The sequence below is a fragment of the Diceros bicornis genome, chromosome 6 (genome assembly GCF_020826845.1).
Source record: "Diceros bicornis minor isolate mBicDic1 chromosome 6, mDicBic1.mat.cur, whole genome shotgun sequence".
NCBI lineage: Eukaryota > Metazoa > Chordata > Mammalia > Perissodactyla > Rhinocerotidae > Diceros > Diceros bicornis.
Window position 1 is genome coordinate 33,157,150 of NC_080745.1, and position 17,285 is coordinate 33,174,434.

Below are 17,285 nucleotides of genomic sequence, written 5' to 3' on the forward strand. Positions count from 1 at the left end.
ATCTTACTTGATTTTGAATGTTGATTTCTTTTTTCTTTCTCCCCTCTCCCCAGAACGTTGATTTCTTAAAAGTTCCTCAGTTGGTTGTCAGTCCCTCGGGAATGATGTTAAGAAAGAGCTCTCTTTGTTGCTGCTTGCAGAGGTTGTATAAAGCACAGTTCACTTTCCTCATACCATGAGAGAGGCTTGCTCTTGTGAAACAGACCACTGTCCCTCAATGAAACCAGTGCCAAGAGATTTTCTTACTTGTGAAGTTCTGTGGAGAATACTGTTTATGGCAAGTTGGAAGATATTTAACTTTTGGTTTTCATTTTGCTTATGTAAAAAATTGTATGAAAGACCTATGCAGATTAATCTTTTTTTTTTTTTTTTTGGTGAGGAAGATTGGCCCTGAGCTAACATCTGTTGCCAATCTTCCTCTTTTTGCTTGAGGAAGATTGGCCCTGAGCTAACATCTGTGCCAGTCTTCCTGTATTTTGTATCTGAGTTGCCGCCACAGCGTGGCTTGATGAGTGCTGTTGGTCAGTGCCCGGGATCTGAACCGCAAACCCAGGCCACCGAAGTAGAGCGCACTGAACTTAACTGCTACACCACCAGCTGGCCCCAGATTAATCCTTTTTATTGATAGTGCTGTTGAGTCGATTCCAACTCCTAGTGACCCTGCATGTACTGCCCAGAGTGGAACCCTGTCCAATCTTTTTGTGCCATCCTCTTACCTTCTGGCGCTATATCAGACATAAGTTCCTTTGCTATTCGTAGGGTTTTCATGACCAGTTTTTTCTAAGTGGGCGACCAGGTCCTTCTTCCAAGTCTGTCTTGGTCTGGAAGCTCTGCTGAAACCTGTAAAACCTGTAAACCTCCACTGGTATTTCAAATACCAGTGGGATAGCTTTCAGCATCACAGCAACACGCAGCTGCCACAGTATGACAACTGACAGACGGGTGGTGTGGTTCCCTGACTGGGAAACTAACCTGGGCGGCGTTGGTGAGAGTGCCAAATCCTAACCATTAGACCACCAGTGCTGGCTAGATTAATCCTATTGGATACAAAAATTCTTGAAATTTAGCGTACCTTGCTAATTATAGAACAATTTTTTAAAGAAATTCATCTTTATCTCTTTACCTAAATATAGCCTCAAATGTTTTCCTTTGTTTGATTTTGTGTATTTATTGGACTTTTTTTAATTGAAAGAAAAATTATAATAAAGAAGGTAAATCATTTTTAAAAAGGCAGAATATGGTGTTTTTAAAAAAACTTTTTGTGTATTTGTTCTTAGACCTAAATTTTCTAAGCAGGATTTTTTTTAATTGTAATAAAATATACATAACATAAAACTTACCATTTTAACCATTTTTAAGGTTACAGTTCAGTGGCATTAAGTACATTGACATTGTTGTACAGCCATCACCACCGGAAATTTTTCACCTTGCAAAACTGAAAATCCATACTCATTAAACAATAATTCACCATTCTCTTCTCTCCCAAACACCTGGCAACTACCATTCTACTTTATGGACCTATGATTTTGACTATTCTAGGTACCTAATATAAGTGGAATCATACAGTGTTTGTCCTTTTGTTACTTCTTTTACTTAGTGTAACATCTTCAAAGTTCATCCATATTGTGGCATGTGTCAGAATTTTCTTCCTTTTTAAGACTGAATAATATTCCATTTTATGTATATACCACCTTTTGTTTATCCATTTATCTGTCAATGGACACTTAGGTTGCTTCCACCTTTTGGCTGTTGTGAACAATGCTGCTATGAGCAATACAGATATTTGTTTGAGTGCTTTCTTTCACTTTTGTGCATATACCCACAAGAGGAATTGCTGTATCACATGTTAATTCTATTTTATTTTTTTGAGGAATCACGATACCTTTTTCCACAGTGGCTGCACCATTTTACATTCCTACCAGCAAGGGACAAGGGTTCCAACTGCTCCACGTCCTTGCCAAGACTTGTTATTTTCTGTGTTTCTGATAATAGCCATCCTATCAAGTGATTTTTAAATGACTAATATTTTTTGAATAGATGAAACTAGTACCACCCTTATTCAACATTTTTACAGAACAGTGAATCAGACCTTCATTGGGTGATGCTAGCACTAGTCTGAATGCTAGCTGTACAATGTCAGTTACTTGGTGTTTTATCCCCTCTGCTTTGCTTATAATTAGGATCTTTTCACTATTAAAGAATAATTCTAATAAATACCAGTTTTCTTTTGACAGCTTTTTTCTAACATCAAAAATATCATCTCTTGCATGCAGATTGATCTTGTACAAATAAAACAGATGTTCAATCAGATGTATCAGAAGACCCTGGGCACAATGATTGCAGGTGACACGAGTGGAGATTACCGAAGGCTTCTTCTGGCCATTGTGGGCCAGTAGGGGGAATTTTTTAAATGAATGAAGCTATTCAAAGCTTATCCTTCAAAACAATGACTGACCTGCATGCAGCAATATCAACCATCACCTAATCAAAAGAGCTTTTTACTAAGGACTGTGTCAGGGTATTGTGCTTGGTCTGCACATGTGGTTATTGCCTTAATTCCAACGTTATTTTTTCTCTATACAGTCAATGTAAAGCCATATCATAATGATATAACAATCATGCAATGTTTGTAAAGCATAATTCTCACTGCTCTTAGTTTAATCAGGATACCAAATTGAATAAAAATCACAACCATCTCTAATTCTGTGTAATAATATCGAATTTAAAAAAGATTGCTGAAAACTCTGCCTTCCAAAGGCCTGCTAGGTCCATTGGACAGTTATAGTTGGTAGTATGTCAAAACTGTATTCAGCTCTTTTGACCTAGAAGAGTAATGTGCATCTTATTTTACATAAATTGGTATTTTATATACATAAACACAACTTTCTACATTTTTCACATAGTATTGCTTGTAGCAACTTTTTAAAAAGGGATCAGATGTTTATATGCATAAAATACATAGCCTACTTTTATGTCTACTAAAACTCCCTAAAGATCTCTATTGGGCCTTGATTTTTAAACAAATATTTTTGAAAGACTTTAAAATTAACTGCAATTTAATCATGATTCAAGAAAGTAAAGCTTGACACATACGAGGTGCTCAATTAATGAGTGAATGAGGCATAAAGCATCTCCCTGGGAGAACTGAATGCTAGCCCTTTGGAGAAATAGTTCAGGAGCTGAGTTAGTGGTACAGCAGGGTGATTTCAAAACCCACTGGTTTATCCCCAGTACTGAGCAATTACTTATTGAGTATGTTGAGCATTATTATAGGTAGTCAGGGAAAATACAAAGGAAGGAGGTTTGTAATCCAGTGGGGGTTCTAAACAAATATTAGGATACAAAGAAATAGTAAATGTTAGGTAATAAATTCTGCTGAGTATAAGACCCCTATTTGTTCTTGATGCCAAGTTCCCTGGTACAAAGCAGATATTTAATATAGATTTGGTGAATGATTGTACTAAAAATTGAGAGGAAGAATAGTAAGTATCAATTATAATTCAGTGAACATTTTCATAAATACCAAGGGGCATACAGTGTGGTATAAGACACAACCTTACTCTTAGAGAGATAGACCCATGTACAATTGTAGTATGAGGCAAAAGCAAGATACATGGGTAGAAGGACGATGGGCTAAGATAGATATAGTTACTTTTTTAAAGTTTCACTGAAAAATTTTGCTTTTGATCTAAGTTTTGAAAGAGTAACAGTGACAGAATTTGGTAAAGATCAGAAAAGAGGGTAGGGTATTAAGGAAGGAAAAGATATGAGCAATATATTTTTAAACTTAAAAAATTGAGATGTATACCATTCACCCTTTTAAAGTATACAATTCAGTGATTTTTAGCATATTCACAAATTTGTGTAGCCATCACCACAATCAACTTTTGAACATTTTTATCACGCAAAAAGAAACGTTAAGCACGTTATCCTTTAGCAGTCACTCCTCATTGTCCCTCCTCCAGCCCAGCCCCTGGCAATGACTAATCTATTTTCTGTCTCTATGGATTTGCCTATTTGGGACTTTTCATGTGATTGGAATCATACAGCATGTGGCCCTTTGTGTCTGGCTTCTTTCAATTAGCATACTGTTTTTAAGGTTCATCCGTGTTGAAGCATGAATCAATACTTCCTTCTGTTTTATGACTGAATAATCCATTGTATGGATATACATTTTGTTTGCATTCATCAATTGATGGACATTTGGATTGTCTTTGCCTTTTGGCTATTATGGATAATGCTACTATGAACATTCATATACAAGTTTTTGTGTGGACACATGTTTTCAATTTCTTTGGCTGTTATACTAGCAGTGAAATTGCTGGATCATATATCTTTAACTTTTTGAGGATCTGCCAAACTGTTTTCGAGAGCAGCTGCACCATTTTACTATCCTACCAGCAATCAATGAGGCTTCCAATTCCTCCTCATCCTCACCAACACTATCATTGTCTATCTTTTTTTGTGTGTGTGTGAGAAAGATCAGCTCTGAGCTAACATCTGCCAATCCTCCTCTTTTTGCTGAGGAAGATTGGCCCTGGGCTAACATCTGTGCCCATCTTCCTGTACTTTATATGGGACGCCGCCACAGCATGGCTTGACAAGCGGTGCGTCGGTGCACGCCCGTGATCCGAACCTGCGAACCCTGGCCTGCTGAAGTGGAGCGCGCGCACTTAACTGCTGTGCCACCGGGCCGACCCCATGTCTGTCTTTTTGATTATAGTCATCCTAGTGGATGTGAAGTGGCATCTCATTGTGATTTTGATCGGCATTTCTGTAATGACTAATGAACATATTTTCTTGTGCTTATTGTCTATTTGCATATTTTCTTTGAAAACATGTCTCTTCAAATACTTTGCCCATTTTTAAATTGGGTTGTCTTTATTGTTGAGTTATAAGGTTGATTTATATATTCTGAATAGTAGACCCTTATCAGATATGATTTTGTTTTGTATTCTTTTATGAATGGTCAGTCAGGTGCAGCCACAAGAGGAGACACGGGAGAGGCTCCGGAAAGCAATTTATTTTACTCAAATGTCCTAGAGACAGGAGGCACTGCACACACATGGCCACATGGGAAAGACACCAGAGTGGTCAGGAGGCAGAAGACAGGAGGCCTGGGGGAATGTTTAGGCCATGGCCTTTGTTGGGGTTTCTGAGGGAAAGGCAAGGCGGGGCAGTTTAGGACTGGCTAGTATGAATAATTTTGGTGGGATTTGGGCTAAATGGGTTGTTTCTATTTGCCTGGTCCCTGGCCCTGGGATGATTAAGGCGGAGGAATATTATCTCCTGGGGTGCAGGGCCAGATACAGGAGGTATGGCTCTAGATTGTTTAGTTTGCATATCAAAGGCATGCTCCTGGCTGGGCCTTTTGCTATTGCTAAGAATTGGCTACTAAGGGAGGGGCAGTTTCTCCCAACTAGAAAGGTGGTGTTTTTTGTTTTTTTTTTTTGGTGAGGGAGACTGGCCCTGAGCTAACATCTGTGCCAGTCCTTCTCTATTTCGCATATGGGACACCGCCACAGCATTGCTTAATGAGTGGTGCGTAGGTCCTCGCCCAGGATCCGAACATGCGAACCCTGGGCCGCCAAAGCAGAGCGCGAGAACTTAATCACTATGCCACCAGGCTGGCCCCTAGAAAGGTTTTTTAAGATGTAAAAACAACATAATATACAGAAAATTATACACACACACACACACACACACACACACACAACAATACAGATTTACAAATATTTTCTCCCATTCTCTGGGTTGTCTTTACTTTCTTCTTGGTGTCCTTTGATAGACAAAACTTTTAAATTTTGATGAAGTCCAATTTCTATTTTCTTTGGTTGCTTGAGCTTTTGGTGTTATGTCTAAGAAACCATTGCCTAATGCAAGCTCACAACAATTTATCCCTGTGTTTTCTTCTAAGACTTTTATATTTTTAGCTCTTACATTTAGGTTTTTTACATTTTTAGTTAATTTTTATATATGGTAAGACTTTTATATTTTTACCTCTTACATTTAGGTTTTTGACATCTTTAGTTAATTTTTACATATGCTATGAGGTAGGTGTTCAACTTCTTTTGCATTTGAATATCCAGTTGTCCCAGCATCATTTGTTGAACAGACTATTCTTTCCCCATTGAATTGTCTTGGCACTGTTATAAAAAAAATCAATTGACCATAAATATAAAGATTTATTTCTGAACTCTCAATTCTATTCATAAAGATTTATTTCTGAACTCTCAATTCTATTCCATTTATCTATATGTTTATCCTTATGCCTTGATTACTGTACTTGATTACTTAATAACTGTAGCTTTGTAGTAAGTTCAAAAGTGGGAACTCTGAGTCCTCCAACTGTGTTCTTTTTCAAGATTGTGTTGGCTATTCTGGTCCCTTGTATTTCCATATGACTTAGAATCAGCTTGTTAATTTCTGCAAAAAAGCCATCTGGGATGTTGATAGTGATTGCTCTGAATCTGGAAATCAATTTGAGGATTAGCAACACATTTGATAGTATTATTGGCTGTTGTCAGAAATAAATCAACTTTGGAAATAACAACAGATTAGCTAATTAGAAACAAATTTTTTGGAGTCATGAGATAGGAGTTTGTTGAGATATTAGTGGAGGTCTTTGAAACCCAGACTAAGAAGTTTGAATTTTATTAGATTTTTTAGCCTTTTTTGTCCCCAAATTGGTTTATATATATAGATGATTTAATTATGATTCCCAGTACTACTGTATTTTCAATAGCACTAAAGACGGCCTTTTTTATGTTTCCATATGCAAGTTGATATTTTAAATTAGTCAAAAAACATTTGAATGCCTTTCCTCATAAGGCATTCAGAGTGGCCATGGCTAAACCCTCTAGGAGAATAAAAGAACTATAACACGATGTTTTGCCCTCAGGCACCCTACAGTCTAATGAGGATGAATTATATTAGGGAAGTGACACCTGTTACTTATCCTTGCTTGCCTAGGCCTTGAAACAAAAATACTAAGAAGACCAAGATGATGAGTGTTCTAAAATAGTTCCCTAGCAAAGACTGAGCTTATTTTGTACAAAAAGTATGTCATGCGCAAGGTAGGATGGCTATCTGAGTGCAAATTCACTCATAACCCTCACTTGGGAAAAACCCAGCGAGAAATGCCTTACTCAGTAGTTCCTAGTCTTATTTTGAGAACCTTTTATTAGTTATAACACTGCAACTTTTAAAAATATTTTTTCTTAATTTTTATAATTTTAATATGTTTATTAGCAGAAATAAAAAATTTATTTTTAAAATCTGGCTCTGGTGACTCCAAATCCTAAGCAAGGAGTTTCCATGGAGAGTGGTGTGTGTGTGTGTATAGTTTAATAATTTGTTTTGAAATAACTTCATATCTGTAGAAAAGTTGCCAAAACAGTGTAAAGAACTCTCATGTCCTCTTCACCCAGCTTCTCAAATAGTTAACATTTTATTGCTTCATTGCTCACTCTGTGGGTGTGTGTGTGCGTGCATATATCCCTTGTTATTAGTCTTTTTCTGGACCTTTTAAAGGTTGAGAGAGCAAACTGCAGATAGGATGTCCCATCACTCCTAAGCATTCCAGTGTGTATTTTCCCTCAAACAGGGACACTCTCCTACATAACAGCAGACAACCTCCCACATCAGGAAATCAATATTGGTACAACACTACCATCCAATCCACTGAGCCTATTCAAATTTCACCCACTATCCCGACAATGTCTCTTTTCCTTTCTGGTCCAAAATGCTATACAGGAATATATATTGCATTTAGTTGTCATGTATTTTCAGACTCCTTTCATCTGGAACAGTTCCCAGTCTTTCATGTCCTGGACAGTTTTATAGGCCTTACTTCTATAGGATGGCATACCACCTGGGTCCCTCTAACAGCAGGAATACCACAAATGATGCTTTGCCTTTCCCAGTAAGTCTCATCAGGAGGCAGGCAATGTAGACTCCTCCCAACATTGGTGATGTTAACCTTGATCACCTGATCATGTTGATGTCTTCAATTCACTGTTTTCCCCTTTGTAATTGATAGTATTCCAAAATCATGCCAATATCCTATTCCTCATCAAACCTCCACCAACCAACCTTAGCATCCATTGAAGACTCCTGCCTGAATCACCCACCTCTATAGTGAATTACAAATGGTAATTCTCTATTTTCATAATTTCCTCTCCATATGGGATTGGCGTTCTAGAAAGAGCTTTCCTTTCTATTTATTTATATCAATGTGAACTTCTGTATTCCTTTTATTCGATGGATTGTAATCCATTATTATCATTGTTTATTTTGATACTCAAATTGTCTGATTTGACCAGCGGGAGTCCCTTCAGGCTGGCTCTTAACACTGCAACATTTTCAAGTATGTATATTGCTAAGATTCATCCATGTTGTGAGTAGCTGTAGTGCATTCATTTTGACTGCTTTGTAATATGCTATTTTGTGAATATATATCAGTTTATCGTCCACTTTTTCGTTGATGGGCACTTGGGTTGTTTCCAGGTTTTTGCTATTCCAACTCTAATGTTGAATTTCAAATGTATTAAAATTTTACATTAACATCATATACTTCAAGTCTGTTTATTGTATAAATATTGAGCACTAAAAGCATCACTCTTGTGCACTCTCACCAACAGTGTGTGAGTCAATAAAATATTGTCTTACCTGCATCTTTCACGGAGAAAGATTTAAATGACCTGTTTTCAAAACCGTTTAATACAGGCTTTTATTTTGTATTTGATTAAATTTCCTTTTGGTTTTTCTTCTCCTATTATGTATCCTACTACAGAGGGATACTGAAAGAAAAGGGTCGAGAAAGCAAACTCGAAAGGTAGAAAACTTGGCACTTAACCATAACTTTTGCCAGGGGAAACTGGCATCTGCAGAAACAGAAGCAAAACCCAGCTAGGCAAGTTGACGCTCGCGCGCACCATTCCGGAGCGCAGGCGCAGAAACTCACCTTGCGACCCGCTCGTTTCCCTCCCGGAAAACGTTATCGGGAGTCTTGAGATAAACTTGCGGCGATTGCGGAAACTAGGTTCTCGCGAGAGAGAATTGGTTGCTATAGTTGCGAAAAACGTATCTGCCGCTACTGCAGGTAAGACGGTTATCACTCCTCAGAAAACCCTCTCTTCTCGGCCTCCCCACCGCAGCCCCGCGGCCACACCGCGTCATCTCAGTCTCTGCTCCCTCAGCTGTCGCTGCCGCTGCTGAAAGGCATAGGCCGCATCCCTGCACCGCTGCGCTCCGGTACAGACCTAAACGCCACCGACGCGGCAAGGCGTCGACGCTCCCGCCAACCCCTGGCCTCCCACCCTAAGCCGGAAATAGGCCCCCTTCTCACATAGACCCCCTTCTCACATAGACCCCCTTCTCACTTTGCACGAGATCCTCCACAGTAAACGCAGACTGCGCCTCTGTCCCCAGACCACACCTGGTCACAGCGTCTCCTTTTTTTTTCTTTTTTGTGAGGAAGATCAGCCCTAAGCTAACATCCATGCTAATCCTCTTTTTGCTGAGGAAGACCTGGCTCTGAGCTAACATCTATTGCCAATCTTCCTCCTTTTTTTCCCCAAAGCCCCAGTAGATAGTTGTATGTCACAGTTGCACGTCCTTCTAGTTGCTGTATGTGGGATGAGACCTCATCGTGGCTGGAGAATTGGTTCGTTGGTGTGCGCCCAGGATCCCAACCCCTGGGGCCGCCAGTAGCGGAGCATAGGCACTTAACCGCTAAGCCACCGGCCGGCCCTCCTAACCTGTTTCTAATTTGACTCTTCCCTTGCAGCTTCTTCTGAGCGGATGACAAGAAATGCATGCCTTGTTGGGCACAACAGTAGCCCCCACCTGGCTGCCCTGACCGTAACTTGTAACTAGCCAGATTTCTTGCATTCATTATTCAACAGATACGCTGCCAGTGCCTGTTAAAGACACGGCATGGTGCCAGGCATTCAGGGGCTGTAAATATGAATGACATTACTTGTCTTTAAGGGGGTAATTGGAAAAGCAGTGCATATTAATAATACCATTTGTGTGGTGCTTCATAAATTAAGCAGTTTTATTATTTTAGTGGATATTCACAACAAATGTGAAACAGGTAAGAAATTATATTATCCATTTTACAGAAGGTGAAACTGAGGCTCAGAGAAGTTAGGCGTTTGTCTAGGGTCAGACTAGTGAAGGCCTAATTCATGTGGTCCTATTATGGAAAAGGAAAGAAGGAGACTGATGCAAAAGGTCATTTCAAATGTAAATTTGATAAGAAAGTTGTTAGGGCCACTTGGGCCCTGAATGAGCCTGGAGACTTGGTGTTGAACAAGTGATCTGAGACTTTTAGGTGACTGGGAAAATAAGGGAGTGGCTGGAAAGAAGCAGAATAATTATAAAGTCTGGGGGCAGCAAAGTATCTCTTGTTTTGGTACCACCCATCCTAGACACACTTAGCATTTCCAAAGTAATTGTTTGAATTGCATTGTTTCACTTTGAATTGAATCAGAAAACATGACCTTTTTTAAAAAAGAGATACCCAATTTATTTTTGAAATTGTGTCCTTAGTGTTGGAAAATAATTAGAAAATATCTTTGACTAAATAAGACACATGTCAGGACTTATTCCAGTGGACTAACTTCTTTGTGGCTGATTCTTTCCCATTATCAAAATATATTTTTGTAAAACTGAGAGATTAAATAACCTTGAGGAGAGTTTTGCACATCAGAAAAAAGCTATGATGGCCCGGCCCGGTGTCCTAGTGGTTAAGTTCACACGCTCTGCTTCGGCTGCCTGGGGTTTACAGGTTCGGATCCTGGGCGCGGACTTATGCACCGCTTATCAAGGTATGGTGTGGCGGCATCCCACGTATAAAGTAGAGGAAAATGGGCACGGATGTTAGCCCAGGGCCAATCTTCCTCAGCAAAAAGAGAAGGATTGGTGCAACAGATATTAGCTCACAGCTAATCTTCCTCACCAAAAAAAAAAAAAGCTACCAAAGAACACTACAAAGGATGTGGGGGATGGGAGGTGGGGAGATGGCACTCCTACCCTCTTTGTCTTGTGATAATTTGTGCTTAATAGATTGGTTACATGTATAAGGATCTTTTTAGCACTAACCAGTGGAATCATCCTTGTGACCAGCTCTCTAAAGCACTACCTATCCAGCAACAAAGGTTAGAAAGGGCACAAAACAATACTGGACAATGGCATTTCCCTAGGTTCTCCCCTGGTATTGGTTATGATGTAGTGTGGGTACTTGTGAGGGAACAGGCTCATTCTTTATGTTTACAGAGACCAAAGAAGACTTTGCCCAAGTGCCAGTATGGAGCAGGTGTCATCAACAGGCAAACCCGTGCAGATCACTGTGACAGATGGATATGACTTGGTAAAGTTATTTTTGGAAATCCGAGAAGTCCCTAGTTTATTCATTCTTCTTTAAAGTACATTTGTCTTTGGGCTCAGGTTTCCCTGTCAAACATCTGCTTGTGGGTGGGGGTAAGATGTGTTGGGAGCACCAGTGGGAGGAATGGAGTTTTGCGTCATCCTGTACCCCCAACCTGTTGGCTTTACATAGTTCCTTTTCAGCGTTCCTTATCATTAGTCTATAATCAGCAAGTCACATTACATGTGTCAAATACCTGGCAATTTGAATATTAAATTTAACAGGGGTGAAACAAGAAGTGGTTTTCATTTTCTTACACAGCAATTTCTTTCTTCTGAAAGATCTGAATTCTTCCAGAGTTTCTCTTGTGATTAATTTCATTTGATGAATTTAAATAATAAAACTACAATATGATGTAACTATTAAAAATTACAATAATAATGAAACAGCAAAATATTTGTTCAATATATGAAGCCAAAAAGCCCATTCCCAAACAGGATTTAATAAATGATCTCTACTTTGTTTTAAAAGGTATATGTAAAAAAAGTAGATATCAATGTGTGTACATACACACACCCACACATATACTTGTGTATTACACAGCAAAACAGTAGAAAATATATTCTAAAATGGTAATAATGCTTGCATATTAGAGTGAGATTACAGTAATTTGTTTTCCTATGTGGTTTTCTCACTTTTGCAAATGTTCTACAATATAATTTTATAGTCAGATAAAACATAATAAATGTTATTTTTCAAAACTCCAACATAATGGCATTTAAGTAGAATGTTTGCATTTAGCTACAACTAGATTTGTTTAATGACTTTCTGCCTACCCCGTTTGTATTTGTGATATAGCTTATTAGGAAAACATAGAAAATGCTGTTTAGTCCAAGTCAAAATGGGTTTCCAGATGCGTAGGAAAATTCTCTATTTGAGTATAATTGTAAAGTGGTATGTTTCTGTCAACAGAAAGGTTTTAAAGGAGATACTCCAGTTACCTTTATTCGTGCAGAATTCAATCAGGTGGTTCTGGGAGATTCTGCAAAAGTTACTGTTTCTCCAGAAGGAACTGCAAAATACAACTTCACTAGCAGTTTTGAGTTCAGTCCTGAAGGAGGAATCACTTTAGATGACCTCGCCCACAAACCTGTGTGCTGTAAGTCCTCCTGTGTCTAAAATTTATGTTAATTATATGAGTATGTTATGAGGAGATTCTGAGGTAATTAGGAGCTGTTGTTGGGACAGATGAACACATCTTACCTTCTTAATCTAGGAATAACACAGTATACTTTGAGTCCTACCTGCTTCTGGCAGCAGTCACCATGACCTACTAATTTTAATCAGTTTGTATCAAAGACCTTTTGACGTATGACTGAACTTTGTAGCCCTTATTTCCAAAGTTGAGTTGGGAGATTTTCCTTTGTATTCCTGTATTTAGGGTTGCTAGATTTAGAAAAAACAACAACAAAACCCACAAAATTGGGGACATACTTATTCTAAAAAAGTGTTCATTATTTATCTGAAATTCAAATTTAATTGCCCATTTGTATTTTACCTGGCAACCCTATCTGTACTTCTGTATACTCACCATACTATATAGCAGTTATTTATTTGCCTCCCTTGCTAGAGGAGTCACTTTTTGAAATCAGGGCTGTATCTTATTTATTTTGGAATTTCTAGTGCGTAGAAATATGTAGGACATAAAAGAGGTCATAAAGTGTTTGTTGAATGAATGAATGGATAAATGGACGGATGGTTTCGGTATCCACACTTTTACAGTTTCCAACTACACAGTGTTATCTCTGACATACTTTGTCCATCTACCTATATACTAGTCTTTTTTTGTTTTAACCCATATTCTTTATTTTTTGTTTTTGTTACTCCTAGGGTACCTGCAAAAAACCATAGATTACAAAATCCCAAACCCAGAGAGGTGGGACCTGGGGATCTACACAGTATTCTAGAGCAATGCTGTCCAAACGTTTTTTTCCTTAAGAGTCACCTGAGGCTCTGGGAGAAAATGGTCTTCAGGGTCCCACCCCAGACCACCAAATTCACAATTGCCAGGGGAGGGACCTAGGAAGCTGCACCTTGGAACAAAAGTCTCAAATGACTCCTAGGAAACACTGCTCCAGAACAGTGATTCCTAGCTCTGGCCTAGTTGGGAATCAGTCACCCATGGAGGCATCCATCTGATCCACACTCTCTCACCACTCCCTTCTGCTGCTTCTTTCCTCTGTGCTTCTCTGTCACTCACAAATAGGAGAGTGTCTTGATTGCATTCTCCCCTAACATGTTGAATAGGAAAGGCAGAACTGGAGCATTATTTTAAACATGTCACTGAACTCATGAGAAAGAAAGGGCAATCTCTTTGTTCCAGAAAGCAAAGCAAGAACTGAAACCTAGAATTCTTGAACAGCTGCCATTGGTGTGTGGTGGTGTGAGGGGAGAGGGCAGTGCTCCAAAACCTAGGGGCTTGGGTTTTAATGCTCTTATTGGGACAGAGACCTAGGGCTGCTGTAGATGGAGAGTTGAGACTGAGACCACCCCCCTCACCACAAGCCAATACTCTCCAAAAGAATGGACTAGAAAAAAAAAATCCACTTACCATCATATCTGTCTAGGCCCTAGGTAAAGGAAAAAAGTCTTCCCTGAGAATTAGTAATCATAGGCTTATGCCAATCATTAATTAATATATATTTTCTTAAAACACGCAAGGAACATTTATGTAATAAAAACTAGCCACATACTAGGCCATAAATCAAGTCCTGCCATATCCCAAAGAATCAGTAGCATACAGACCAAGTTTTCAGACCAAAATACAACAGTCAACAAAATTAGAAATCAATAGCAAAAAAAGAATCCATTTGGAAATTTTAAGACACACTTACGAATATTTCAAGGGACAAAGAAGAAATCATAATAAAAACTGCAAAGCATTTAAAATGAATCAATAGTATACACCAAATATCAAAATCTGTACCTAGAGATACATTTATAATGTTAAGTGTGGTCTTTAAAAATCAAAAAGGGGGCCAGCCCTGTGGCTTAGCGGTTAAGTGAGCGCTCTGCTGCTGGCGACCCGGGTTTGGATCCCAGGCGCGCACCGCTTGTCGGGCCATGCTGAGGCTGTGTCCCACATACAGCAACTAGAAGGATGTGCAGCTGTGACATACAACTATCTACTGGCGCTTTGGGGGGAAAAAATAAATAAATAAAATCTTTAAAAAAAAAAATCAAAAAGGATTTAAAACAGAACTTCTGCCTCCAAGAAGATGGAGTAGATATACTTTTCCCTATTCCTCTCACTAAGTACAACTACAAACCCTGGACATTATATATATAACAAACATAAGAAACTCTGAAAGGTGGAGAGAATAAGGAAACTTGAGACCTGAGGAAAGACACAGTGGTGAGTTCCTTGGGTTTTCTTTTTGCCTCATATATCCCAGACTTGATGCTGAAGAAGCTAGCAAGAAACACTAATGAGTGCAGAGCAAAAAACAAAAAGCCCAACAAAAGTCTCTAACCAAACTCTCTAACCAAAAGACCAGGAAAGGGGTAGCTTAGCAAGACAGAAAACTTTTAGACAGTAATTACTCTCCTCCAGCCAAACACCATAGAAAAAACTGTAGCCCTCCCCACACCCAGGCCGAGTGGGGAACCTAGGCTTCTACTCTCACAAAGCTGAAATTAATTGCCCCAACACCCTAGCTGGGTGGTGTCAGAGAAGACCAAGTAGGGAGCCAGGACTTTTATGCCCTCTGGTAATGAGCCCCTCTCTCACCGTGTGGTTTTTTAGTGGAGACCACGTAGGGAGCCTGGACTTCTGCCCTAATCTGGCAGTAACAAAGTGCCCTCCACTCCCCACTGGGGCAGTGTCAGAGGAGGCCTAGTGTAGGGTGAAGACTTTCATCATCACCTAGTGGTAATGAGTCTACACCCACTTGTGGTATCAGTGGTGAGCAAGGAAGGAGCCAGAACTCTCATTCCTCCTTAGCAGTAAAAAGGAGCTATCCCCCTCAGGTATCAATAGAAGCTGAGTGAGGAACCTAAACTTCTACCTCCACCTGGCAATAATGAGGCAGCACCCCTCCCCTTCCTTGTTGGAGTGATGTCAAAAAAAAAGCCAGCTAAAACAAGGTTTAAGGAAGATTCAGAGTTTCATAACATAATACAAAATGTCCAGGTTTCACTTGAAAATCACTCATCATATCAAGAACCAGAAGATCTTAAACTGAATTTAAAAAGACAATCAGTACATATTAACACCAAGACGACAGATATGTTAGAATTATTAGACAAAGATTTTAAAGAAGCCCTGACAAAAATGCTTCAATGAGCAATTGCAAACATGCTGGAAACAAATGAAAAAATAGACTCAGCAGAGAGATAGAAAGTCTCAGAAAGAAATAGAGCATATAAAAAAGAACCTAATAGAAATTTTGGAACTGAAAAATACAGTAAGTGCTATGAAAAACTCAGTGAATGGGCTCAACAGCAGAATGGAGGAGACAGAGGAAAGCATCAGTGAACTGGAAGACAGAACAATAGAAATTACCCAATCTGAGTAATATAGAGGAAATAGACAAAAAAAAAAAAAAAATGGACAGAGCCCCAGAAGCCTGTGGGACTGTGACAAAAGATCTAACATTAGTGTCCTCAGAGTCTCAGAAGGAGAGGAGAAAGACAGGGCTAAAAAAGTATTCAAAAAAGTAAAGCCTGAAAACTTCCCAAATTTGGCAAGAGACAAACCTACAGATTCAAGAAGCTGAGCAAACTCCCAACAGGATAAACCCAAAGCAATCCATGCTAAGAGACATCATAATTAAAATTCTGAAAAGTAAAGACACAGAAAAAAAATCTGAAAACAATTAGAATGATACCAATTTCTCATCAGAAACCATGGAGGCCCAAAGAAAATGGCATATTTTCAAAGTGATAAAAAAAATTGTCCACCCAGAATCTAATATCCAGAGAAAAGATATGCAAGGGAGATCAAGATCTTCTCAGAGGAAAGAAAACTAAGACTTTGTCACCAGCAGACCTACTCTAAAAGAATGGCTGAAGCAAGTTCTCTAAACAGAAAGGAAATGATAGAAGAAAGAACCTAGGAACATCAGGAAAGAAGAAAGAATATGATAAGCAAAAATTTGGATAAAGTAAGCTTTCCTACTCTTTGAGTTTTCTAAATTGTGTTTGACATTTGAAACAAAGTATAACACTATTTAATGTGGTTCTAAATGTATATTGAGAAAATATTTCAGGCAATTATAAACAGAGAGGGCAAAGGGACATAAAGGGGGTAAGGTTTCTATTACTTCACTCAAACTAGCAAAATGATGATACCAGTAGACTGTCATAAGTAATGTATATATAATGTAATACCTAGAGCAATGACTGAAAAATCGATACAAAGAGATACATACATTCAAAAGTATTATAGATAAGTCAAAATAGAATTCTGAAAAATGTTTAAGTAATCCACAGGAAGGCAGAAAAAAGAAAACAGAAATCAAAAAGAGAGGACAAACAAAAAAACTCCAGCAGACTTAAGCCCTAATATATTAATAGTTACATTAAATATATCAAGAGACAGAGATTGCAGAGTAGATTGAAAAACATGACCCAACCATATGCTGTCTACAGGAAACTCAAAATATAACCATATAGTCAGGTAAAAAATAAAAGGATAGAAAAAAATATATCATGCACACATTGATCAAAACAAAGTAGAAGTGACTATATTAGCATCAGATAAAGTAGACTTAGCAAAGAAAATAAACAAAGACAGTTTATTATATAATGATAAAAGAGTCAATCCACCAAGAAGACACAGCAATCCTAAATATGTATGCACCAAACAGAGCTGCAAAATATGTGAAGCTAAAACTGAAAGGCAGAATAG

At 38.6% G+C, this 17,285-nt stretch overlaps 2 protein-coding genes across 2 annotated transcripts in view; both read left to right on the plus strand.

Moving 5' to 3' along the window:
* Positions 1 to 6,586, plus strand: part of ANXA7 (annexin A7) — a 28,646-nt gene extending 22,060 nt beyond the window's left edge. Inside the window, exon 13 of the mRNA XM_058543194.1 lies at positions 2,274 to 6,586. Within this exon, the coding sequence (XP_058399177.1) occupies positions 2,274 to 2,396 (123 nt within the window). The 3' untranslated portion in view covers positions 2,397 to 6,586. The remainder of the gene's footprint in view (positions 1 to 2,273) is intronic.
* Positions 6,587 to 8,518: 1,932 nt separating this feature from the next.
* Positions 8,519 to 17,285, plus strand: part of CFAP70 (cilia and flagella associated protein 70) — a 112,285-nt gene continuing 103,518 nt past the window's right edge. The window contains exons 1-3 of the mRNA XM_058543195.1: positions 8,519 to 9,103; positions 11,284 to 11,377; positions 12,347 to 12,533. Coding sequence (XP_058399178.1) covers positions 11,315 to 11,377; positions 12,347 to 12,533 — 250 coding nt within the window. The 5' untranslated portion in view covers positions 8,519 to 9,103; positions 11,284 to 11,314. The remainder of the gene's footprint in view (positions 9,104 to 11,283; positions 11,378 to 12,346; positions 12,534 to 17,285) is intronic.